Source organism: Podarcis vaucheri, assembly GCF_965113315.1.
Source record: "Podarcis vaucheri genome assembly, chromosome: 5".
Lineage (NCBI taxonomy): Eukaryota > Metazoa > Chordata > Lepidosauria > Squamata > Lacertidae > Podarcis > Podarcis vaucheri.
The window spans coordinates 63,775,732-63,800,503 of NC_138763.1; the positions used below are offsets into that span (position 1 = coordinate 63,775,732).

At 42.6% G+C, this 24,772-nt stretch overlaps 1 protein-coding gene across 1 annotated transcript in view; it reads left to right on the forward strand.

Moving 5' to 3' along the window:
* The window catches only part of LOC309533765 (gamma-aminobutyric acid receptor subunit pi-like), a 47,476-nt gene that overhangs the window by 17,884 nt on the left and 4,820 nt on the right, over positions 1–24,772 (forward strand). The window contains exons 4-9 of the mRNA XM_082225338.1: positions 5,541–5,608; positions 6,004–6,221; positions 7,994–8,076; positions 18,840–18,977; positions 22,235–22,387; positions 24,218–24,411. Coding sequence (XP_082081464.1) covers positions 5,541–5,608; positions 6,004–6,221; positions 7,994–8,076; positions 18,840–18,977; positions 22,235–22,387; positions 24,218–24,411 — 854 coding nt within the window. The remainder of the gene's footprint in view (positions 1–5,540; positions 5,609–6,003; positions 6,222–7,993; positions 8,077–18,839; positions 18,978–22,234; positions 22,388–24,217; positions 24,412–24,772) is intronic.

A 24,772-nucleotide genomic window follows, 5' to 3' on the forward strand; every position in this document is an offset into this window, starting at 1 on the left:
GAACACCACCGGCTCCTTGTGCACTTTCAAGTGGTACCAGAGTGCCTAGTAAAAATAATAGTTGGAAATGCTGAAGAACCAGAGGTTTTTTTTTTCCTGTTTGCTAAAAAAGAACCCACTTCTCTGTGTGTATTTAAACTATAAAAAGACTGAGGAGAAAGTATCCAGTTTGCTTCTTCAGCTGTGCAGCAGCAGCTTCAAACAACAACAAAATCCTTGCTATATGCTCCAAATTATGCATTACGCATAATTATAAATAATGATCAAATTTCATATAGGTATATTAGATGCTGGGGAGTAATACAGTTTTATACCATCTACCCAGTTAATAATTTAGAATGCTATGTTTATTTTAAAGTGGGTTGCTGAACATCATTTACAACTACTGCAAATCTGAGGGATGCACTGGGCTCCACATTAAACCCACCTTTTAAATAATTGTGAAATGAGTTAGACTAAAGTAGAGACAGATGTTTCAGTGCTGATTTTCCTCCCCCCTGTTGCCCTGGGAGACAGATGCTTTGAACACAGAGAATGAAATATGGAACAACAAAACGCACCACAGTCTGAACAGGTTGCATCTCAGGGTATACTGAATTTCAAGATTTGGCTGGCTTTGCTGCCAAAGCAGAATCTACAGCAGAATCCCTGGTTTTGTGGGAACTTTGGATGTGAAACTGTTGGTTCTTCACCTTCAGTTTTTAAAACAAGAAGTTAAAGGTGTGGGTTGCAGAAGCAGGTGACTACATTTGAATGCTCAGTTCTAAACATCCTACCACCATTGCCTAATATTTTATTGAGCTATTTGAAGAAGTTGATGATGTGTAATGGCATAAAACAGAATTCTGGGGCGTTTAAACATAATCTTCACTTTGCATTGGAAGTAACCTTAGTGTGGTTACTTCTGGCTCTTGCCTAGTAAAATATGTTAAATTTCTAGTTGAGCTTCAATGCATTCTATGCATCCTTGTCTCTCATCAAATGATATTTCATTGCAAAACTGTTTTATTCATTAGATTGAATAAAAGTAATAATTTCCAGTTTATACATATTAATCCAGTATTCATTACAAAATAAAGCATTCACATCTATCGTAAGATATTTAACCTTTATTGGTTTAGCCCTCTGGCTGGAAAAAGGGAATAGTTTTCTATTGCCATCTACTGGAGAGAAGCAAGAATAATTTCAAAAACTTCCCTTAATGATGCAGTAGGTAAGGCTCAAGGATCTTGGGATCAATCTTTTTTACAATTTGGTCAAATTTTACCAGTTTACCATTAGAGGAATAAATCTCACATATGTTATCTGGTTATTTTATTACAACACATTAAATCATTTTATCAATCAGAAACAACAAAGAGTCTTGAAGACTTACAACCGTTATTATGCATTTAAGGTGCCACAAGACTCTCTGGTTGTGGCACTCAGGTTGGTAGCTTGCTTTTATTTTCAGAAAGGTAACCAATTTATACCAGCTGCTATTCAAATTTTTCAAGCTAAAGTGTCATCCCAAATACTTTTTGGGATCCCAATATGAATACAAGCATATAATAGTGATTTAGATAAGATACAGTCAAGTTTCTTGAGATGTATTCTGAGGCTCCCAAGTCCAATCAAGTAAGGGGCAATGTGTGCAGAACTAGGTACATACACATTGGAATATTGGGTGTAGGCTAGCACTATAAAATACTGTGGTTGCGTTGCCATTTCCATTGCCAACCTTTGACTCTGCTCTCTGACTTAAGAATTCTTATAATTCCAAATGGTTTCAGCTCTTACATAGCACAATCAGATCTATCGGTATTGACTTAGAACTCTTGCATAATTCAAGTGACCAATAAATTTATTGCAATATTCAAATCCGATTAAGGGACACTGAAAAACAAAACATCAAGCCAGCTGTAAATAAAATTTGCTCCCCCAGGTTCTATGGTTTAAGTACACCAGATAACAGGGTCACTTATATTTCAAAATTAATAACTGCAGTCCAACGCAGGGCCTTTATGTTAGCCCAACTGAACGTTTCCCCCTCAGCTTCTGTCAAGGGCAGATATTTAAACATCCTCAGAAACGATAGACATTGCAGATGTTCTTTGAATGTGCCAGACACAGGAGAACGTATTCTTTTCTACTGTCCATTGTACAACCAGCTACGCAAATGCAAGCTACCTCCTTTTTTGGGTATCTAACATCACGGCACAATGAAAATATCAAATTCTATCTGTATGACATTAACCTGGAAGTAACTGCAAGGGTGGCTGAGTTTTTATCAATAGTATCTCATAGAGTGGTGAATGGCACTATTTAGCAGGAAGAAATTCCAATGAAAATCCTCGTTGTTACATATTTTTACATGGCTGTTTATTTGTATATATTTCAAATTTTTATATATGGATGCTTTATGATAGCCTTTATTTGTAATGCCTAATAAAGGTTTGGTGAAGAAGATGGTTATGTATTTAAGGTGCAACAAGACTCTCTGGTTACGACTGGACATAATGCTAAATGGTTTATTGTTATGGGAATGAGCCCAGGTAAGTCTCTGCCATGCATGCCTCCCCCTTCCTTCTCTCCCAAAAAGAGATTGGAACATTTTACCCTAAACTGTGGTTGATCTTAGTCAGTGATGTGAGATCAGTGGACTAGTGGGACTAGGCTAGTCCCCCTGGTGCTTCCTTCCCAATGCCCAGGAAACTTCTGCCCAGCTTAGAGAAGGAGGTGCGATGTTCACACCCCCTTGGAAGCTGGCACCTCTGGCCCTAATTGTTCCCCTACGAAAAAATTCACCACATGCCACTGATCTTAGCTATGGTTTACTGGAATAAACCAGCTTCATAAACCAAGGTTTGAAGTTGGATTGTTTCATTAAAACAACTTAAAGCTAACCAAAGTTTGTCCATATCTGGACAAAAGGGAAAATTGTTATTTGTAAAAAAGAGGGGGAAAAAAGAGGAAGCTTTCAGTGTCCTCCTAGTGGCTATGTTGAAGGAAGAAGGAAGGGGAACCCAAAGTTTGCCTGAGCTCATTGCCATAGTGATAAACTGTAGTTTATCATTACATTCAAATGAGGCCTCTCTTGTTTTTGCTGCAACTGACTTGCATGACTACTTACCTGGAAATCTCATCTATTGAGATGCAAAGTCCATTTGGCTTCACTAAATGCGGCAACTGTTTTCTTTTCCTTTAAATATTGGAAATTTTCAAACAGTATCCACTCCTCCTGTCTTAAGGTGAATTGCTGGGACTAAATTTGAAAAGACCTTTTCTGTAATAAGACTAAACTCTGAAGAATAACTCCTCGGACACATTTGCAACTTGTTCACATGCCAAACCCAGAAGCAATTGCACCATCAGTGGACATCTGGAAGAAGAAGAAGGATGCAAGTCACTGAGGGAAGGGAGCCCTCATTGCAGTTTTGTCAATTTTATATCATTCCCAAAACTGCAGAAAAGTGGGCAGCATTTCTTTGAATTAGAATCATAGAATCATAGAGTTGGAAGAGACCACAAGGGCCATCGAGTCCAACCCCCTGCCAAGCAGGAAACACCATCAGAGCACTCCTGACATATGGTTGTCAAGCCTCTGCTTAAAGATGTTAAAGATGATAAAGATGTTGAATAAGACCGGGCCCAAGACAGAGCCCTGTGGCACCCCACTAGTCACTCTTCTCCAGGATGAAGAGGAACCATTGATGAGCACCCTTTGGGTTCGGTCAATCAGCCAGTTACAAATCCACTGACTGGTAGCATAGTCAAGACCGCATTTTACCAGCTTCTTTACAAGAATATCATGGGGCACCTTGTCAAATGCCTTGCTGAAATCTAGGTAGGCTACATCCACTGCGTTCCCTTCATCTACCAGGCTTGTAATTCTGTCAAAAAATGAGATCAGGTTAGTCTGACACGACTTATTTTTCAGAAATCCATTCTGACTATTTGTGAGCACCTAGAAAGGAATGTTGTGATCACCGACTGTTTGCTTAATGATCTGCTCCAGAATCTTCCCTGGTATTGATGTCAGACTGACTGGGCAGTAATTATTTGGGTCCTCTCTTTTCCCCTTTTTGAAAATAGGGACAACATTTGCCCTCCTCCAGTCTGCCGGGACTTCGCCTGTTCTCCAGGAATTCTCAAAGATGACTGCCAGTGGTTCTGAGATCACATCTGCCAGTTCTTTTAATACTCTTGGATGCAGTTCATCTGGCCCTGGATACTTGAATACATCTAAACTAGCCAAGTATTCTTGTACTATCTCCTTAGTTATTCTGGGCTGTGTTTCCTTTGCTGAATCATTTGCTCCAAATTCTTCAGGTCGGGCATTGTTTTCTTTATCGGAGAAGACTGAGGCATAGAAGGCATTGAGGAGTTCAGCCCTTTCTGTGTCCCCTGTTTGCATTTCACCATCTTCTCCTCTGAGTGACCCCACTGTTTCTTTGTTCTTCCTTTTGCTACGAACATACCCATAAAAGCCTTTTTTGTTGCTTTTAACCTCTCTAGCAAGCCTGAGTTCATTCTGTGCTTTAGCTTTTCTGACTTTGTGTCTACACGTGCTGGCTATTTGTTTGAATTCCTCTTTGGTGGTTTCCCCCCTTTTCCATTTTTTGTACACATCCTTTTTTAATCTTAACTCAGTTAAAAGTTCTTTAGATAGCCACCCTGGCTTCTTTAGGCACCTTCCATGTTTCAGTCTCATTGGTATTGCCTGACGTTGTGCTTTTACTATCTCCCTCTTAACAAACTCCCAGCCATCATGAACTCCCTTTCCTTTTAGTATTACTGTCCATGGGATCTCACCCAGCACTTCCCTAAGTTTTATGAAGTCGGCTTTCTTAAAGTCAAGAAATTGAGTCCTAGTATGCTTGGCTGCTCCTTTCCGCTGTATAGTAAACTTCAGAAGAGCATGATCACTTGCGCCTAATGATCCTTAAATAAAAATGATTACTTAAATAACAGCAGGGTTGCTGAAGATTTCACAAACATGGAAGGATGCATATGCCGAGTGTTTCACACAGAGTAGACCCACACTGAAATTAATGAACAGGATTAAATTAATTCTTGCTGGATTGAATGAAACAGACCCCCTCCCCCGTCATTATATGATTTTAGTATTAAACATCTTTGCTAAATTAACATCATTTTTTTTAAAAAAAAATACATTTGGCCTTAATGTCCAATTTTTGATGTGCATTCTTATTTCCAAATGGATACATTGCACTGTATTTCTGTGATATAGGGATTTCTGCACTGTTTCCTATCCAGGAAGCCCTTCCCAGTGAAACTGCTAAAGCTGGCTAAACAACTCCAAAATGTGCTCAGTTGTCTTCACATGTTTGCTCCGAGACCACATCTGGCCCGCAGAAACTCCTGTGAGACTAATATTTCTCCCTCAGGAAAACTGACCTTGGAAGTCCTGCTTTTAGCTCCAGTCTCATGTAATCTGCCACAGCATAGTGATGAACTCTCAGTACTGAAACAAAGACCACAACCTCTTACTATAGACTGAATATTAATTTTATGCTATGTTTGTGCATCTATTTCAGATGGCCCTGTCTCCGTAGGAATGAGTATGGATATAGCAAGCATTGACACAATATCGGAAATAAACATGGTATAGTAGTATTTTCTTTTCTTTTCTTACTTCATATTGTATTAAGTATAACAGAAAACTCTTTCGTTCTCCTTTTGCTTCCAGCATCTCTGCTAGACTTTCAGAATAAGGAACCAATATCATTAAAAACAAAACAAAACACCTCACTAAAACACTTTGGGGCAACATGGCCATTCTAATTCATACTGCTAAGCTTGTATCCAGTGCTGTGCGAGAACAGCATTTCACGCCCAAAAGGCATGTAGCGAGTTGCCTTTGAGAACCTATCCCTTTTGAAACTGCTATGAGTTAATAATAGTTGTTGTTTCCATACATATAGCAGATCAAACGAAAGGGGTATGTGTGTTATAATGTATTTAGTTAGCTGTCTGTTTTAAAGTGTGCTTTCTTCCTAGGATTACACAGCTACCATATTCCTAAGACAACGATGGACTGATGAACGCCTTTGTTTTGAGGGTAACAAGAGCTTAAGCTTAGATGGCCGCCTTGTGGAGATGCTTTGGGTACCAGACACCTTTATAGTGGACTCAAAAAAGTCTTTTCTTCATGATATCACAGTTGAAAACCGTCTAATAAGAATATATCCCAATGGAACAGTCCTTTATGCCATAAGGTATGCCCAAAGTATTGCCCAAAGAGTGCTTTTTCAAAGAGCCCTTCTGAGATTGATTAGAATGAATTGTGACTGTTTTAAGTGGATCCTCTTTCACCAGCTACGTTGCTGATAATCATCATACTAGACCAGATAGATTCCTGATCCAGCTATTTGTTCCATACTTTCAGAGCTGCTCTCCCCTCCATCACAGTTAACGGGAAATCTTGCTTGTGGGAGAGCTGTATCAGTTCTGTGCCAAATGTTCACCTAGAGGCTTTCACCATCCCACGCTCACCTCTTTTCAAGTTCAGATGTTCACTGTCTCATCAGTAAATCCTCTGGCACCATCTTTTTAAAAGAAGAAAACAGGGACTGCTTCATGCTGCATATGTGAAGCCAACAATATGGGATTATATAGCCAGTGTGATGATGATTGACAATGTCACATGGCCAGTAAGATCTGACTAGCTGATAATGTCATGAAGGCAGTTCATAGCGAGGACTGTGTTGCCTTGCCATCCTTCTCACTTTGATGGCCAGAGCAGATGAATTGAAATATTATAAACTATTTTCAAAATTTGTTTCTGTACAATTGGGGTAACCTTTTTCAGGATCTAAAAAGGGAAGAGTAGCAATTCCAACTGAAGTGCTTAATCTCTATCTATCTATCTATCTATCTATCTATCTATCTATCTAGTAAATCCCAATTCAACTAATTTAAAAATACATTTACTATAGACAAAAAGCAAAGCAACATAGAAAGGGAAATGAAGCCAGGGATAAACAGGAAAATATGCTGTTGTTTCAATTGTGCAAACACAAGCAGTTACAGTATATCAGCCTTTCCCAACCTGGTGCCCTCTTGATGTTTTAAAATACAGTTCTCATCATTCCAGGGCATTCTCCACACTTGCTGGGTCTCCTGAGGCTGTAATCCAAAACTTTTGGTGAGCACCAAGTTGGGAGAAGCTGCAGTAGGGTGCTGAGACAAAGGGAGATGATGGTGACTGTACTGTAATTTTGCATGGTTTCTATTTTATTTATTCCATTTATATACCACCTTTCACTTCCAAGGAGCTCAAGGTGGTGGACGTGGTTCTCCCCCTCCCCATTCGATCCCCCCAAAAGACCCTGTGATGCAGGTTAGACTGAGAAGGCGTGACGGGCCCAAGGTCACCCAGTGATTTGAACCCTGGTCTCCCAGGCCAGAGTCCAGCACATTGTGAGGTGGGCCCAAGAGACAGGGTCTTCAGCAGTAGTGCCATCATTGTGAAATGCCCTCCCAGTGAAGATCTATCAGGCTTCCTCCAGATGTGAGTTGAATACACTTTTATTCTGGGTGAAGCCTCCCAGAGTCCCCGGGGTAACCCAGGCAGCATGCATTTATTATTATTATTATTATTATTATTATTATTATTATTATTATTTACTACTACTACAGACCTTTGATGCTAAATATTTCTTCCGTTTTTTAGGCTGCTGCTTACGCCTTTTAGCTTACAATACTGCCGTTTTCTTACCTTCAAGCACTGCATTTGTTTTTAACCATTTTTGTTTTCCACCGTCTCATTTTTGCTAAGATTCAGAATGAAGTGGGGTGTAAAGGAGTTAATAATTTCGCATCTTTATTCCCTAGCTGTCTTTGGACAAAAAACATCAGCCGATCTTTCCCCCCTAGCCATATGTTTTGCCTTTTTTAAAAAAAGCTCAAATAAGTAGGATAATTTGTTTCTATTTTCAGTGCTCAGTATGATGCATGGATGGTAACCATCTGTACTTTGCTTTTAAAGGATAACTACGACAGTTGCCTGTAGTATGGATTTGACTAAATACCCTATGGACAAACAGACGTGCACCTTGCAACTGGAAAGCTGTAAGTGATTTTATTACCTCTAACAAAGAGAGGGGCAGGGGGCAGGGAAGGGAGCCCATTTGCAGGGACACTGGAGAGAGGGTGCTCCAGAGGAAGCTCCCAGGTAGTGCTAGGCTGCAATCCTAAGCCCACTTACCTGAGAGAAAGCACCATTGAATTCAATAGGACGGTGTTGTGGGCTAGCTGGATGCAGAGGCGTGGTGGAAAGCACCAGATGGGGAACCCCTAGGGGAAAGATGTCTCAGAGCCAGGGGATTAGTGGTGGAACGACACAGAGGGAGAAGTGGGAGCAGACTGGGAGGAGGTGATGTCCGAAGCGGAAGAGGCAACAGGGGTTTAGTGGGGCAGAGTGGTTTAAAATCGGAAGCCGAAGTGGAGGCTGAAGAGGAGTGGGGGCAAGCTTCTGAAGAAGCCATGGAGTCCCCCCGCTCCTGCTGTGACCAGCTCCCCTGGTCTCCAAGGCCATGGAGAGGATGGAAGAGGGTGGAAGAAAGAGGGACAAGGTGAAGGAGCCTCAGGTGGATGGGGGAAGGAGTCTTGGAGAGTGGTGGGGAGGCGGGACTTTCTGTCCTCAGAAATGCCTTACTGGGGCAAGATCTACAGGGAAGAGTTGCTGCGATCACTAGGCCTGCAGAGTTTGGGTTTCTTTGGGTTAACTTCGCTGGCGCTGGGTGTTTTATTGCTGGCCTGCTCCTTGACAGCAGGATTTCAGCAGCTCTAGAATAATTAGTTGAGGCAGGATTTAGAAGTTAAAACCTCTGCAGCTGAGGCTCAGCGTTCAAAAATATGCCTCTGAGTACCAGTTGCCAGAGAGAAACAGTGGGAGAGAACTCCTGTGCTCAGGTCCTGCTGGTGGGCTTTCATTGGCCAATGCGAGAGCAGAATGCTGGACTAGACAGGCCTTTGGTCTGCTCCAGCAGGGCTCTTCTCTTCTCTTAATGACAACCGTGTAGGGCTCCCACCCACGGAAATATTTCCATGTCAGTGCAAAGCCTTCACAGGAGCAGATGTGGAAAGTATCCGGTGAGATCTAAGCAGCCGGCATGATTGCCTCTAGCATACAGAAGTACTTCAGCTGGACCTCTGACCACACAGAAGAGGTTGCTCAGCTGCACAGTAATAAAACATGCATTGGGCCTGAGAATCTGTGCGTATATAGAAAATGTACTTGTTTCTTTCCTGTTGCTGGGTGCCTTGATAATCCCAACATTTCAAATGAAAACTACTGTATCTCACTAGCCTGATGTTTTATGGTTTCTAACCCATGTAGGTTCTGAAGAGGCTAAGATAGGGTTGGATAGACTTATCGGTATCTGGTTCATACCAGTTTTGCATGGGGACAGGACTAACTATAATCTACTGTACTGATGCACAGTGGCAAAAATTTCTGATGCTACCATCCTGCAGCCAAAACAAGCCAGAGTTTGGCTTCTTGTGATTTCTGAAACCGGGCTCATGCTTTGCTTCCTCCCCCCCCCAAAAAAAAACCATGAGCAGCAAAGTAAGGACAAATATTAGCTACCACTTGTGGGTTTGTATGAAGCAAAGCAAAGCAAAGCAAAGCAAAGCAAAGCAAAGCAAAGCAAAGCAAAGCAAAGCAAAGCAAAGCAAACCAAACCAAACCAAACCAAACCAAACCAAACCAAACCAAACCAAACCATGAGCTCAGGTTTGGAGCACATGACAAGCCAGACCCTGGCTTGCTTTGTCTGCAGCAACATCCAGAAGCGACACCATGGGAGCTTTGGGGCAGTATGCAGAAGCACGCTGCTCAGTCACCTTAAACGTGAGTTTGTTACAAACTAGGGTTTCGTATGGCATGCAAGCAAAGCCACGGAAGTGCTCTTCAGCCCTCCTGTTCTGTCATCTGGCCAGCTTGAGAAGAGGCTTCCCGGTTTGTTAGATCAGTTTTCTATGATACCAAAACAGGGACACTATGGTTTAAGCACTGCCTACAGTCCTGGTTTCCAAACAATACATTAAAACCATAGTTTGGCTTCTAGGCACGCTTAAATCTCAAGTTTCTGGTTTAGATTCTATGGGAAACTTTAAGTCATTGCATAAGAGACGAGGAGGGAGTGTTTGAGCTCATTGCTTGTAGTGGTTAAGAGCGGTAGATTCGTAATGTGGTGAACTGGGTTCGCGTCTCCGCTCCTCCACATGCAGCTGCTGGGTGACCTTGGGCTAGTCACACTTCTTTGAAGTCTCTCAGCCCCACTTACCTCACAGAGTGTTTGTTGTGGGGGAGGAAGGGAAAGGAGATTGTTGGCCGCTTTGAGACTCCTTCGGGTAGTGATAAAGCAGGATATCAGATCCAAACTCCTCCCCCTCTTCTTTCTGTTCTAACAAAGCACAGACAGTTGGGAGCCATGGTATAACGCCTCAACCAGGCCTTAGAATGTCTCAAGAAATGTTGTAGACAAATAAGACTGAATAAATATTTAAATCAGAAGAGCAATTCCTTGCTCGGTTTCATACAGAATTCTTTGGCATATTTTCATACACATAAGGTAGATTTGTGTATCTGACTGCATACCCTCCGACACTTCTCCTATTCCATAACAACAAACAAACAGCATTTATACCCCACCCATCTGACTGGGTTGCCCCAGCCACTCGGGTGGTTCAGGGAGGTCAGACAACTGTATCCTCCAACATTTCTTTATTGAAAATAGGGATGTTCTAAGGAAAAACAACACATCCTGGGATGAAATCAGGAACTGGGCCAGCTTCTGTAAATCTAGGACTGTCCCTGGAAAACAGACGCTTGGAGGGTCTGTGATTGGCAAGGCCAGTGCTCACATTTCAGCCTTTACAGTCAGGCAAAGTTATTACAAATGCAGTTCTTGACTGCCACTCTCTGCACAGCCAGGCTGCCTAAATCCCATTAATAAATCTGTGCAGGATTATAGCCACAAAGGCAAATTCTCTCCACCTCTCCAAATAGTCTCAGTTCAAGACTTCTGACCATTTAAAATATCTGTGCTTCAAGCTACATTTCTCTTCTTCTATAAAGCTGTGCCCTAGTCTTGTACAGCAATCTATGTTTTCCGTGTCTTCTGTCTGAAAGCATCTGAATGTGCCGGCTTGGTCTTAACTTCTGACACCATTCATGCAAGCAAAACTCAATTGCACAATTATTCACAAAGTGGGCCATACATTCATTTTCTAAAACTGAGCAAATATTTGTTGACTTTATTCTAACAGAATTGGCCCTATTATAGCTGTTAGAACCTCCAAACCAACATTAGATGCCTCCAGGGAACATGAAGTTTATAGGGGAAATAAAATGATCCTGATGTTCCCCCTTAAAATAAAAAGCTGTGGTATTGCCTAGTTTGATAAACATAGCCTAGTGGGGGATAAAATAAATGTCCAGAATAAAAAATGCTTCCAGTGTTAGAGAGGTGGATAAAATACAGTTTCTGTTGTGTAGGTTACATGCTCAGTTATGACTAGACTACATCATCGTAAGCTACTTCTCACAGATGACCCGGCCAAATATTCACTCTGAATCAGGATCCCATATACAGTATTCTAAATTTCTCTTAACTTACTGTATTTCGTGATGAATTGGAATCTTTAGTCACAATATTGTAAGAGAAAAACGTTTTTAAAGGCTTTTTTTAATTCTAAGTTGAGTCATGGTGGGAGCAAGTCTCAAAAAAAGTGTGTGCCAGGGGAGTGGCAAGGGCATTGCAAGGGTGGGTCAGAGGGAAACTTATTCCAAACTTTGTTTAGCTTGGTCCTGTGACCTAGTAACTCAGCAGAAATTATAATAGTCAAAAGAGTGCTGCAAGCCAAACACTATTTATTTGCTGCCCCTCATCCTAAGGTCCTAGGACAGGTTACAGCATTAAAACGCAGTATTAAAAACAAGTCAAAACAAATGTTTTGTCCCCCCCCTCCCCGCACTTGGGCTGGCTCAGCCAGTATTAACCCTGCTCCTGAGCGGAGTTTGGAACAGGGGTAAATTACACTAGCATAATTTATCCCAATGTAAATTATGCTGTCTTCCTAAAATTTGGATTGATTTTGTTATTCAGTGAGGCTTGCATAGAAACAGTGTTTGATGGATTGCACCATATTCAGTTTGCAATGTTTGCTATATTTTTTTTATACTATTAAGTGATGTACTGTGTATTTACATACACCATTCGTGCCCCCCCCCCATTTAAAAAGTATTTTTATACAGCTTTACAAGGCGAAATGACAACCCCCCTCAAGGTGGTTTACAGGGAGGTGGTGGAGAACTCCATAATAGAATTTAAAATATAGAGAACAATGAACTGAAATTAGTAGCATAAATAAAAATCCCTCCCCAGGTGAGAACTGTAGTAATAAACAGTAAAAAAAAAAAAATGTGGAAAGAGTTACAATTATGACTTTAAAGAGATACAAATCAACAAAGCCCTGTATTTATGCATTTCCCCCAGGAAGCAAAATAGATAAATAAATCCTTATGCACCTGAAAACAAAGGGTTTCTGAATGATACCATCTGCCATTCAACAAGCACACAAGTGTCTCTGGAATGAATGAAGGAAAAACATAGCAATGCAATAAAAATGGATCACATGACATTTGTTGCTCACTTTCTAGGGTAGGAGAATAAAGATCAGAAATGACTGAGCAATCTATAATGATCCAGTCCATATCTGTGTGGCACTTCCACCCTTCTTGGTTCAGTTTGAACAGTTGTTGGATAAATAGTGCTGTCTTCTCAAAATAAGCTGCAAATATCAGTGTGCCCTTGTCAAAACAGTCAATATGAATACGCAAAGGTTTCTAGCACCAAAAAAAGCAAACAAACCCTTGTTAACTGGAAATAATGTGTACATCTGGAGGAAAACAAGTAATATTGCCAAAGGACTCTCAATTAGAAGCAGATTATAACAGGCTTTTGGAAAAGAGTAATGGCAACATTTGTAGCCGCTGAGTGCAGGATTTAGCAAACAGCCTCAGGATTGCAGACTTGATTGCAGTAATGGCCGTTATGACAGCCGGTTCCTAAATTTCACACAATTTCATATTGCCTTAATATGCGCATAAGGACTGAACCTAGTTGAAAGGAACAGTTGTGTGGGCTGTTTTGGGAAGGATTAAATGCACCCTCTTAATTCTTCCCTTGCCATGTTGATCACACCTGTATTGCAGGTGTGACCTTCTCTTCCTTCCTTTCAGGATCTAAGCTATGGAGACAATTACTGAGGCATCCTCGGGGACAATTTTTTTAAAAATATGCACATTTATACTATCAATAGCTATAACACTCTTGATTACAAGATCTGTTGCAGGTGTAACAGATTTGTAATAAACACAAATTATAATTATCCCTGCAAAAGCCTCAGTAGTATACCATTCATCTTCTTTAGATACTAGAAGCAATGGAATAGGTATCATTGCAATCAGTGTCCAGATGGCATCATTCTCTCCATACCTTTCACACTGGATTTGTAGAGAGGGAGAGAGAGAGTTCTCTTTCTTCCTTAAGCAGCAGGTAAGGCGGTGGTGATAGAATAGAACATGGAAGGGAAAGCCACCAGTGTGTGTGTGCATAAATAAAATACACACTTGACAGTGTGCCCACACAAACAGGTGCAGAAAATATTCTCACGCCCCTTTTCATTTCTAAATATTTAGTTAATCTGAAACAGGCTTTTAAGGTATAAAAATAAGATGGGTCTGAAATTCCACCAGTGTGAAGAGAAAGAAACTAGGAAGCCCTTCTAACAGCAGCAACAAAAATCACTGAGTATGTTCTGCTCCAAAATACTCCTTCCTTCTATTGTCCTGAACCCCTGGGCCTACCTGTCCACAAGTCAGTATGTCCAGTCTAAAGTCCAAAGCCCGGGGGTCAACCATACAAGCAAAGCCCAAATTCCAGGAAATGCAGTCCAGGGTCAATCCAAGTAGGGAAGTCTGAGGTCCCCCACTCAGGAGACCTCTCAGAGTCAAACTGAAAGAATAGTCCTGCATAGGCCCAGGAGCATCCCGGCCAAAGTCCATCAACAGTTGAGCAGACACAGCACCTCAGCTCTGCTTCCTTTTCATACTTTGCAGGCTGATTGAAGCATCTGGGGTTGATGAGGCATGTGACCCTCACCTGCTCAGAGTCTACTCCAGCTGAGAAATCACATCCCTCCTTCCAGAGCCAACAAGCTCCACCTGGCCAGCTAGGGAGCTGGGCTATGGGCCCTTGCCTGCCTCAGCCTCAGAGGCCACCATGTTCATGGGGACAGGGGGCCCTCTGGCTCTGAGGATGGGTCCTGCCGCTCTGGTTACTGTATACGGTCCTACATGCCCTCACCATCTGTCACCTTGTGAGTACTGCCTTCTCCATTCCTAGCTTGCCTTTGTTGGAATTCTGCCTGGGTCAGAGGAATGTGCCACAGCGTAGGCACCGGCAGATATTCCTGTCGACCTCCCCGCGTCTCCACTCTGCTGATAAGCAGGCGAGGTCTCGGCGATTCATCTCAGATGTGTGAGAGGAACACACCGTTCTTCCGTCTCTCCCCTTTGGTGTCCCCCAAGGAGGGGAAAGAAGCAGACAGAAAACTATTTACATCCTTTATTTCTGTCTCTCATATCAGTACAGAGAAACATGTCTGCACTCGACAACAGCAAGAAGAAACTCCCCCATGTACTTCCAGTACAGGTCATATGACACACACACTGAGCTAACTTCCGGTGCTCAGTACAGAATGGACTGCCCCTTTGTTTCCATGGCAACAGTCACAAACATCCTGTTTGGCTTTCCAGCCACAAGCAGCAGACTGAGCTGCTGGAGCCTTTGCTTGCTGCAGCATTGGTGCTTTATGGTAACAGCCTTGGTGTGTCCTAGTCCCGGCTACCCCCCTCGCCAGGATCCTCTTCCTCCTCACTGCCATCCTGCCAGTTCATGGCATTCTAGAACTTAAAGGCCATACGCATTAAACAGCAGGAGATTCCCATGCAGACACAACCTTAGCTGGAAGGAAAGCTTCTGACACCAATTATCTGAACTGGGTTTATGGCACAGAATGTGCATGGACATGCCGGCTTCTCAGAGATCAGAGTTGTCAGAATATCTTCAGTGTAGCTTCTGTGAAGGACGAGGAAACGGTTGGTTTAGCAGCGATTAACAGGTGGAAAGGACGGAAGTAGCCAGGGGACAGACCAACATGGAAGAGGTTCAGCATCATCTACACTGGCTTGGTCATGTCCACAGAATGGAAGATGGCAGGATTCCCTTCAAGGATGTGCTCTGCAGGGAGCTGGCTTCAAGCACCAGGCCTGTTGGCAGATCAACTCTGCATTCCAAAGATGTCTGCAAACATGACATGAAGGCTGGCAACATCAACCTCACTATGTGGAAATCCCTTGCAGATGACTGCAGTGCCTGGAGACAGTCAGGTCATGCATCCATAGCAGTGGCCAGAGGTGGAATGACCACTGAGAGGAGTGCAGAGAGGAGAAATGCTGTGGTGCATCTGCAGCGGGACAACCAGATGCCTTCATCTGCCCTGGCTGTAACAAAACATGTCTCTCCTGTATCGGTCTCTGCAGCTATAACCTTCCAACAGTTTGACTGCACTGACAAAGGCACACTCCTCCATTGTCTCCTGACACAGACGTATGCCAACAACAATCCTAGGGGCAAGAGATGATGGCAATGATTTCCCCACCCTTCACCCTAAGGTCCCTGGCTGGGATACAACAATTAAAACAGAACCTTAACAATACTATGGCACAGGGAACAGGCAGAGAAATGGGAAGTTGAAAGAAGGGGTGATATAAATATAAAAATATTTTAGAAGTTTGCCTGGCCAGATAGCCACTTAAATTCTGGAAACTTTGTGAAGGAATGGAATGCTATTCCTAAGTCTGCTCTAATAACTCATTTATTTAAAATGGGCAGAGGAAATAGGATAATGAGGCAAGGAGGAGATATTGAGAGAGGGAGCCATGGAACAGGGGCTTAATTTGGAGCGCAGGGTCACCAGTAAGCTAATGGCACACAGTTCTAGCTCTCCATTCCATTGGAATCAGAAGAGAATGTGGAGGGGTTGGAGTTTGGCAGCAGTAATTGACTGGATGGGGTGAATATACTGAGGCTGAACCCTGAAAAGATGGAAGTGCTGGGGCGGGGAAATGAGGTTTGGCTATCCCATGTACTGATTTGCACCAACTAGCTAATTCTTTGGATTCTAGTAGCCTGACACCTGTCTCCTGCCTTTTCCAAGGAGAGTTCTGAAAAGAAGGAATTTCACATTGCTTGTGTGCCTAAAATCGCCTTTGCAGCCACAAAGGGAATTAATAAAATTACAAATCAGTATTTATTTTTGCAGCAGAATATCCTGTAAATCCCCTCATTATTCAGCTTTCCCTTGCTCTTTAGAATGCAGAGAGGGCTTACTGAAGCCAAATGGATGAGCTCTCTCTTTAGTCTTCCGGGGCTTCAGGGAAATTCTTTGCTCTCCTTTGGCTATTTGCACAGTTGGGCGGGCGGGCGGGCTGAAACTGAAACATTTTATAATCTGTTTGATGTGACACTTCAAGCTGTTTCGCACATCAGCGTAAATGTCATTGTGCTGCAGACCTCAGTATACATCGCAGGACACCAAGCAGCAGTATTGATATTTGTGTTCATAACTAACATTTGCTGCAGCAACTGTTTGTATATACACTGCAGGGAAATGTGTGAAGACTGGGCAGTATTTTCAGAGGCCAATATAACAATATGACCTCCTTTGCAGTTGCCCGAATGGATAGCTTTCAGTGGGAAGTATTTCACTGTGAGCTTTACAGGATCAACTCTCACGTCACAATGGGGGAAGAATTTCAGTTTAGTTCACGTTTACAGGTGAACTTACATGAGTCACACTTTCTGAAACAATGCAGAACTGAAACAGAGCCATCTTTTGAAAGTTGTGCCTCTCCAAATTTTGCAATGCAGTTCTCAAGCCAAGTAATGTGTTCAAATCTATATATACTAGGGTAAGGTGTGTGTATAAATGCATGCATTAGTGAAAATAACATACAAAACCACATTCTATTTTTTGGGGGGGAACACTTTGCAAAAGTGTGTATACGAGGCATTCCCACTAAAATGCTGATGAATTTTCATCAGGATATATGTGTGTGTGTGTATATATATATATATATATATATATATATATTTGCTTTCGTAGATTTTCACGGGTACAGGAATGCAGGTTTTGGTATCTTCGGGTGTCTTCCCGTGTAAGAGTAGGGGTGTCTGGGCGACGTTTCGACGAGGTCTCACTCGTCATCTTCAGGCTGGTGCTTTCGGCCAGACACCCCTACTCTTACACGGGAAGACACCCGAAGATACCAAAACCTGCATATATATATATATATATATATTTGCTTTCGTAGATTTTCACGGGTATAGGAATGCAGGTTTTGGTGTCTTCGGGTGTCTTCCCGTGTAAGAGTCGGGGTGTCTGTGCGACGTTTCGACGAGGTCTCACTCGTCATCTTCAGGCTGGTGCTTTCGGCTTCTTGTTACTGGAACAGAGCAGAGTCTGGTGTTTGAGTTCCTATAAATACTGTTGAGGGGTGTGGTGTATAGCCTCCAACGTTCTGGGTAGAGAGGAAGTTCCTAGATTGGTGTGCCTTTTCTTCTTTTGTTCCTTAATTACTTGAGGGATATCTTGGTAGAACTTCCTCTCTACCCAGAACGTTGGAGGCTATACACCACACCCCTCAACAGTATTTATAGGAACTCAAACACCAGACTCTGCTCTGTTCCAGTAACAAGAAGCCGAAAGCACCAGCCTGAAGATGACGAGTGAGACCTCGTCGAAACGTCGCACAGACACCCCGACTCTTACACGGGAAGACACCCGAAGACACCAAAACCTGCATATATATATATATATATATATATATATATATATATTCTAAAAAGTTGTATTCTGATGTAGAAATGTGGAGAACCAAATTTAAGATTGGGAAAGTGAGAAACTAAGAGAAACCAAAATGGAGGTACTTGCCCACCCCTTCTCTCACAACATAGTGTTTGCATTGTCAGCACAGGAGCCTACCTTTCTTCACTTCACAAAGTTACTAGCAGAGCAATCCTATATTCAGGATTTGACAGAAGTCATGATTTGCCCCCAGAACTCAAGGCATGCCTCCAGCATAAAACATACACTGATAACACCAGCAGAACACTCCCCCCCCCCCCCGTGTAGCTGTTTTGCTGGTGAAGAGACACTAGCATTCTGGCCAATTCATATGGGAGGGGGATTTTTAGATCTACCCTTTCTTACCGTGCAGAGTGCCAGCCTGTATGATTTTATACGTATTAAAAAGAAGTGTAAACCGACCTCTGGATCTGTGCATTTTAAGTTTAGTTATATTATTTCTAAGTGAATGTTGCATTCATACGCGAATTTAGACAGATAGCCACATAAGCTCTTTCAGATGGTCTTTAAATGAAATATCTCCATTTAAGGTGAGGGATGGGGAGTTTAAGCTGTGAAGATGAATTTTGGATTTAAAAATGGAAACAATTTGTTGTGCAGCTGTGTGAAGCATGGAATATTTAGAAGCTGGGGTCTATTTCTTGATTTTTGTTTTCCTGTTGTGTATTTCCTAGGCATTTACTAAAATCCTAAAGTCTAGGATTCTCTGGGAAACCAGTAAATGAAGTGAAATTAACAGAAGCTTTGCCAGAAAATAGAAGACATATACATATATGGACACAAACACATTTTCTATATTTAGTAAAATTCCTCTCTTTTTCTCTTCCCAGGGGGTTATAACATAAATGATGTCATGTTTTACTGGACAAGGGGAAATGATTCTGTTAAAGGCTTAGAAACCCTTCGATTGGCGCAGTACACAGTAGAAGACCACTATACCTCTAGTTCTGAAGCTGTCTATGAAACAGGTAGGTAACTCTTCAAGAGTTCATTTACAGTCATAAAATCCTACTTACTTCCTGACCTTTCTGTCTTTCCAGTTCACTTCAATAAAGCTAGCTGGGAATGGTCTGAAGGCAGATGATGATGCTTACTTTCTTTCTCATATTCTATACCTTAAAAAAGAAGAAGAAGAACCCAGAATGGCCAACAGCATATAAAACACAGCAATTAACAGATGTCACAGCATTAAAACAGAATAAAAATATAATAGTAAAATACAGTAAATAGTGAGATGCTGCTGCTGAAACTAAGCAGGTTTGGATCTGGCCAGTGTCTGGATGGTAGACTGGATGGGAATCCTTTATATGCCACCTTGAGTTTATTAAAGAAATTTAGGATGATGATGATGATGATAAATTTAAAAAACTTGGCTGTGCTGCTGGACCTTGACTGCTTGACTAAAAACCTTTATTGTATACCAAGTCTTCTGAATCCTATGCAAGCCCACTCAGATGTCCTGCTGAGTTCAAGATGGCTTACTCCCAAGTAAATGTATACAGGATTACAGTCTCTGTTAGCAGAGAACATCTGTACAAAACTTTCAAGCCAAGAAGAATACCCTCCCAAAAAACCAAAAAACCCCAAACCAGTAAAACTAATTGAAATAAATTAAGCACATTAAACAATAGAAGCTCAACTAAATAAACATGTCTTTAAAGCTCATTTAAATGCTGAAATTGGTGAGATTCGGCAGGCAGCTGATTCTATCCTCTGGGGGCCACCACCAAGAATGTTCTCCCTGCAGGGCCCGCTACTCTGTTAGATGATGGAACCATTAATAGGTTCTCTGAGCTGCATCTTCTGCAAATCCTGGTTCTCACAGTTGCTCACAGTTGAAGGCTTTCAGGTCCACTCCCCGCCCCCCCCCCCCAATTGCATGCCTCAGTCTGATAAGAACAGTCCAAAGCACTGAATTATTATTATTATTTTCCTTCTGGATGCTGCACACATTTGCTCTTCCACAGAAGACAGAGCTTCTTTTACATACCGTCCCAGCTATTACATTTGTGATTCACAACTCAATAATATGCTTCTGCATTTAAGTTTCAATCAACGTGCATTGTGCCATTTTTATTTTACATTCTGGTTTCTGCTCAGATCGTATAAATCTTTTGCCTTCCACTAAAGATTTTTATTTGAGAGCATCAATGACTAAGGAAACATCATGACTCGAAGTCCTAACTCACATTAAAACAGCAAATGCCTATAAATAGGTATAAAAATACAGATCTCCACTAGCAGACTTCATGTTCAGACAGTATCTTGCTTCTTACATAAGTGGCATCTGCTTGCTTTCCTCACTGCTTCCACTGCTGGCTAGCCATCGTGCTCAAAGAAGGCTAATGATTCCATATTGCTGCTCTGCCCAGAGAGAAAGCCAAACCTGTTCGCTCATCAGAAAATAAAATACATGTTCACTTCCGAATGTTTCAGGGAGAGAATATGTAAACAACGCAAAGAAAAGCAAAGTGCAGGCCATTGTTCTCATTTATATAGGATTATATTTTCTAACAATAAATGAAGTATAGCCAGGATTTTAAAAGAATATATAAGGATGTGCAAATAATATCAATTCATTTCATTGTTTCCTTTGGTGGCTTGATTAATTTCCATGCTTTTTCCCCAGCCATTTTCTTCACTGTGTGCCTGATTGGAATGGGGGAGAGAGGGGGAATGTTTTATTTATTTATTTAAATCATTTCCCATTAATTTCAGTAGGCAAATCTTATTTCACATTTCACATTTGTTTTTTACAATCAGATGAAATTTGCAGGGTGGTAGTCCTTCCTTGAGCAGACATAGGCCCCAGAGGAACAACTTGTACCTGCTTTGCTGTATCTCCAGGCTTTTAGGCAGCTTACAGGGGCATAGGAAGGGTGGGTGCCGTCTGCCCTGGGTGTCATCCCTGAGCGGGTGACAAAATGGCATACCGCAGGGGGCGGCACTTATTGTAGGCCTGGCCCAAGCCACATGTCTTTCCTGGGAGTTATGCGGTGCCCAAAACGGCAGCATGGGGCTTGCGTCTGCCAGGCAGACTCTGTGGGCAGCTCACTGCGGCATTCCCCTGTGTCAGGGCTGAGTCAGTACATTCGAGTTCCCCGGATGTGGGAGAGAACTTCAGGGTAGAAGAAGAGGACGCTGTGCCTGAGGGAGAGGGAGCTGGAGGAGCTAGCGAAGGAAGGGCAGGGTCTTCAGAGGGAAAGAGACAGGAAGAGGCTGAAAGCGAGCCAACAGCTCCACAGGGACGGCAAAGGTTAAGTTCTGGATCAGAGGCTGGCGAGAGATTTGGATGGCTCTTGCAAGGCGCTGGACAAGAGGAGACTTGAAAGGCGGGATAAATTCCCGCATTTTGTGAGTTGTTGGCAGCATAAGAAGATACCTCTACCAGTGCCTGAACTGAGTGACTCTGATGAATGATAATGAACTCTTGATGACCATTGTAAATATTAAGACCATTACATTGGTACCTTGGGTTAAGAACTTAATTCGTTCTGGAGGTCCCTTCTTAACCTGAAACTGTTCTTAACCTGAAGCACCACTTTAGCTAATGGGGCCTCCCGCTGCTGCTGCTGCGCAGCAACCACGCAATTTCTGTTCTCATCCTGAAGCAAAGGTCTTAACCTTGAGGTACTATTTCTGGGTTAGCAGAGTCTGTAACCTGAAGCGTATGTAACCCGAGGTACCACTGTAAAACGCCAGAAGTCTCTGGAGAGGATTGTTTGTGAGGAGAGGTACGCGTTGCCCTGACTCCCTGGGTGGATCACCGTGACGCCCCTGGCAGCTTAGCCAAGTTGTGGTTAAGGAGGAGACCATCTCAGGTTTGGAAGACACGCTAAGCCAAACTTTGGGTTAGCTGCCATGTTTCACCCACCTGAAAAGCATGGGGAGAAGCAAAGTGAATTCTGCCTCCTCTTCAGAGGCCAGCTGATTCACACATATGCACTAAGCCATGGTTTGGCTTAGAGTGATGGGCAAACACTAAATAGAAATTAGATATAAGTATGACGGGTGAACTAGCAAGTTGGTAATTGTGTGCTTTAAAAAATTGTGAAGCTTTAAAATAATGTGTTCTGTGTGCTTCTTACCTTGTTTTCTTAATGCTGGTCATAATAATAAAGATTTGATCTGAAGCTTTAAAATATTATTTAAACTTGCACATGAAGAAGAAATTGTCAAGAAACCTAAATGATTTGTTTCACGTCTCTCTTTATTCACTACACAGGGCACTATCCAAAGTTAGTCTTCCATTTTGAGCTCAAGAGGAACATTCTGTATTTTATCCTTGAAACTTATGTACCATCCAGCTTGCTGGTTGTCCTCTCCTGGGTGTCATTCTGGATAAGCCAGTCCTCAGTGCCAGCCAGAATCTGCATAGGTGAGCTACAATAATAAAACACAGATGCACTGCCCACCCCATGCCTAGGTCATGGTGTTTTAACATGGAGGAAGCTGCTGCATTTTTGTTCCTCCACCACCTATGTAATGCAGTAAACCTTGCACCATGGGATCTGTGTTCCAGCTCCTCTGTACATTAACCAGACAAGTCCTAGAAACTGGGAAGGGCAGATGCAGTGAGCCTAAGGAGCCTCATGTTACTCAGCCTGTGCGAGAATGAACTTCTAGAGTGCTGCAAGTGTAACAAGTGAAACAGCGGAAGCATTGGTTCTGTTAGGTGTTTTATTCTTGGTTAAAAGTAACATGTGTGGAAGAGTGGCTCCACCACTACTGTTCCCACCATCCTCCATGAGCTGGAAGAAGGACCACTGCAGAGAGGAGCGTGCTGTTCTTGTGTAAGCTCCTCATGCTATTTAGAAACCTGAAAAAGCAAGGCTCTGTATCATTAGAATGCAAGAAGAACCCACCAGTAGTCCATTGAGTTCAGCATCCTGTGGGCAGCCTGCAACCTGGAGTCAAGCTCAAGAGCACTCACCCCTCCTGTGGTTTCCCTCAGCTGGTACTCAAACTCATACTGCCACTGTGTAGGCGTAGGTAAACCATAGCCATTAGGATCAGCAGCCATCTATACAGCCTTATCTTCCATGAATTTGTCTAATCCTCTTTGCAAGCCATCCAGGTTGGTGGCCATCACTGCCTATAACATGTGGGGGATATTACTCCAACTCATGGGGGGCTGTGGGGACAGTGTTGGGGGAAGGGAGAGCTTGCATGCACAGCCTCCCTCCCTCACTGCAGGCTTTTACCCAGAAGTAGACTGCTTGTGTGGGGCTATTGTGGTGCATGTATCTCCTATGCATTCTGCAATGCTCACTTCATGGGGATGCAGGACTTCAGTGTCCCTCTTCCGGCATTCAGTACAAGTGAGCTAGCCCTGTCCGCTGGGTACCAATGCCCTAGCTGCTGACCAACCTCACCAAGTCCCCAAGCTGACACATGATCTGCATCAGTATGAAGGTCACTGCATGGGCAGATGAAGCATTCCTTTCGCCTTGGAGGGAGCTCTGCATGTCCTTATGTACATAGTTCCCTTTCAAACTGGTAATGATCAGATGTGGCTCATGCACTGGTGGGAAAGGTGGCAACAACAAAATATGGAAATAGACCGAGTTAGGTCTGTCTAAGAGCATCGACTCTTAATTCACATTGGCTCTCCAGGATCAGAGAGAGAGAGAGATTTTACAGCCACCTGCTATCAAAGATTCTTTAACCAGAGAATTCAAGGGTTGAACTTGGGGCTTTCTACATGGAAAAACATGTGCTCACCAAGCCTGTCTACATGTTATGGTGGCTCATGTGAAAAGAAGTGCGGTATAGTGGTCAGTGTCAGACTAGGACTTCGGAGAGCAGGGTTCAATCCCCACTTGGCATGAAGCTCACCGGGTGGCTTTGTATTCCCTTTCACCACCAAAATTAATTCACAATGTTATACATCGTTTCTCCAAGACTAACTTAGAGAGTAATTCAGACATCTCTTACCCTCACTTTTTACTTTTTTTTTTACTCTGCTCCTTTTTGACCATGGTGCAGAACTTTACCGTAAACTTTATCCAAAGTATTATTAACACCTCAACATTTTCATACGTTAAACATTTTCTGCATTTTCTTCCAAATGAGGTGGGTCAAAATGAGATGACAGAAGACCTCACTGTCAAGTAAATATTGAGCCGTTTCTGCTCAGAGGCAGCAGGAGATGGTGTTGCTGCTAATCATGGAAGATCACCTCTGATTTCTCGTTTTGTTTCTGTAGGTGTTACAACTGTGCTCACCATGACAACTCTTATGATGGGAGCCAGGACATCACTTCCTAATGCTAATTGCTTCATCAAGGCAATTGATGTCTACCTGGGTATTTGCTTTAGTTTTATCTTTGGCGCATTACTGGAGTACGCAGTAGCTCACTTCTGCACCCTTAATCGATCTGGAATGAAGAAACTCACAAAGGTATTTGTTTTGTTTTAATTCCTCCATTTACTGATTTCCATAGCCTCTCTTCAAACCCTCCTGTCCATTGCTTCCTCTGCTATGAAAGCATATCATGATCCCAACTTTTAGCAGCTCTTTACAACATACATTCCCTGCCTGCTGTAGCATGACCAGGTTTTGCCTGGCTTCTGCTATTATTCACTGCAGATTGGTTCCCAATTTCTTTCTGGTCTTAATTCAGAGTGGTGACCATCACTTTGAAATCCCATATGGCTTGGACCCAGCACTTTTAAAAGAATGCTAGGTGAGATCAGCAGGGTAAGCTCTGCCCTGTAAACCATCAGCAGTTGGTGGGTATAAAGGACCAATTGCCTTTCAA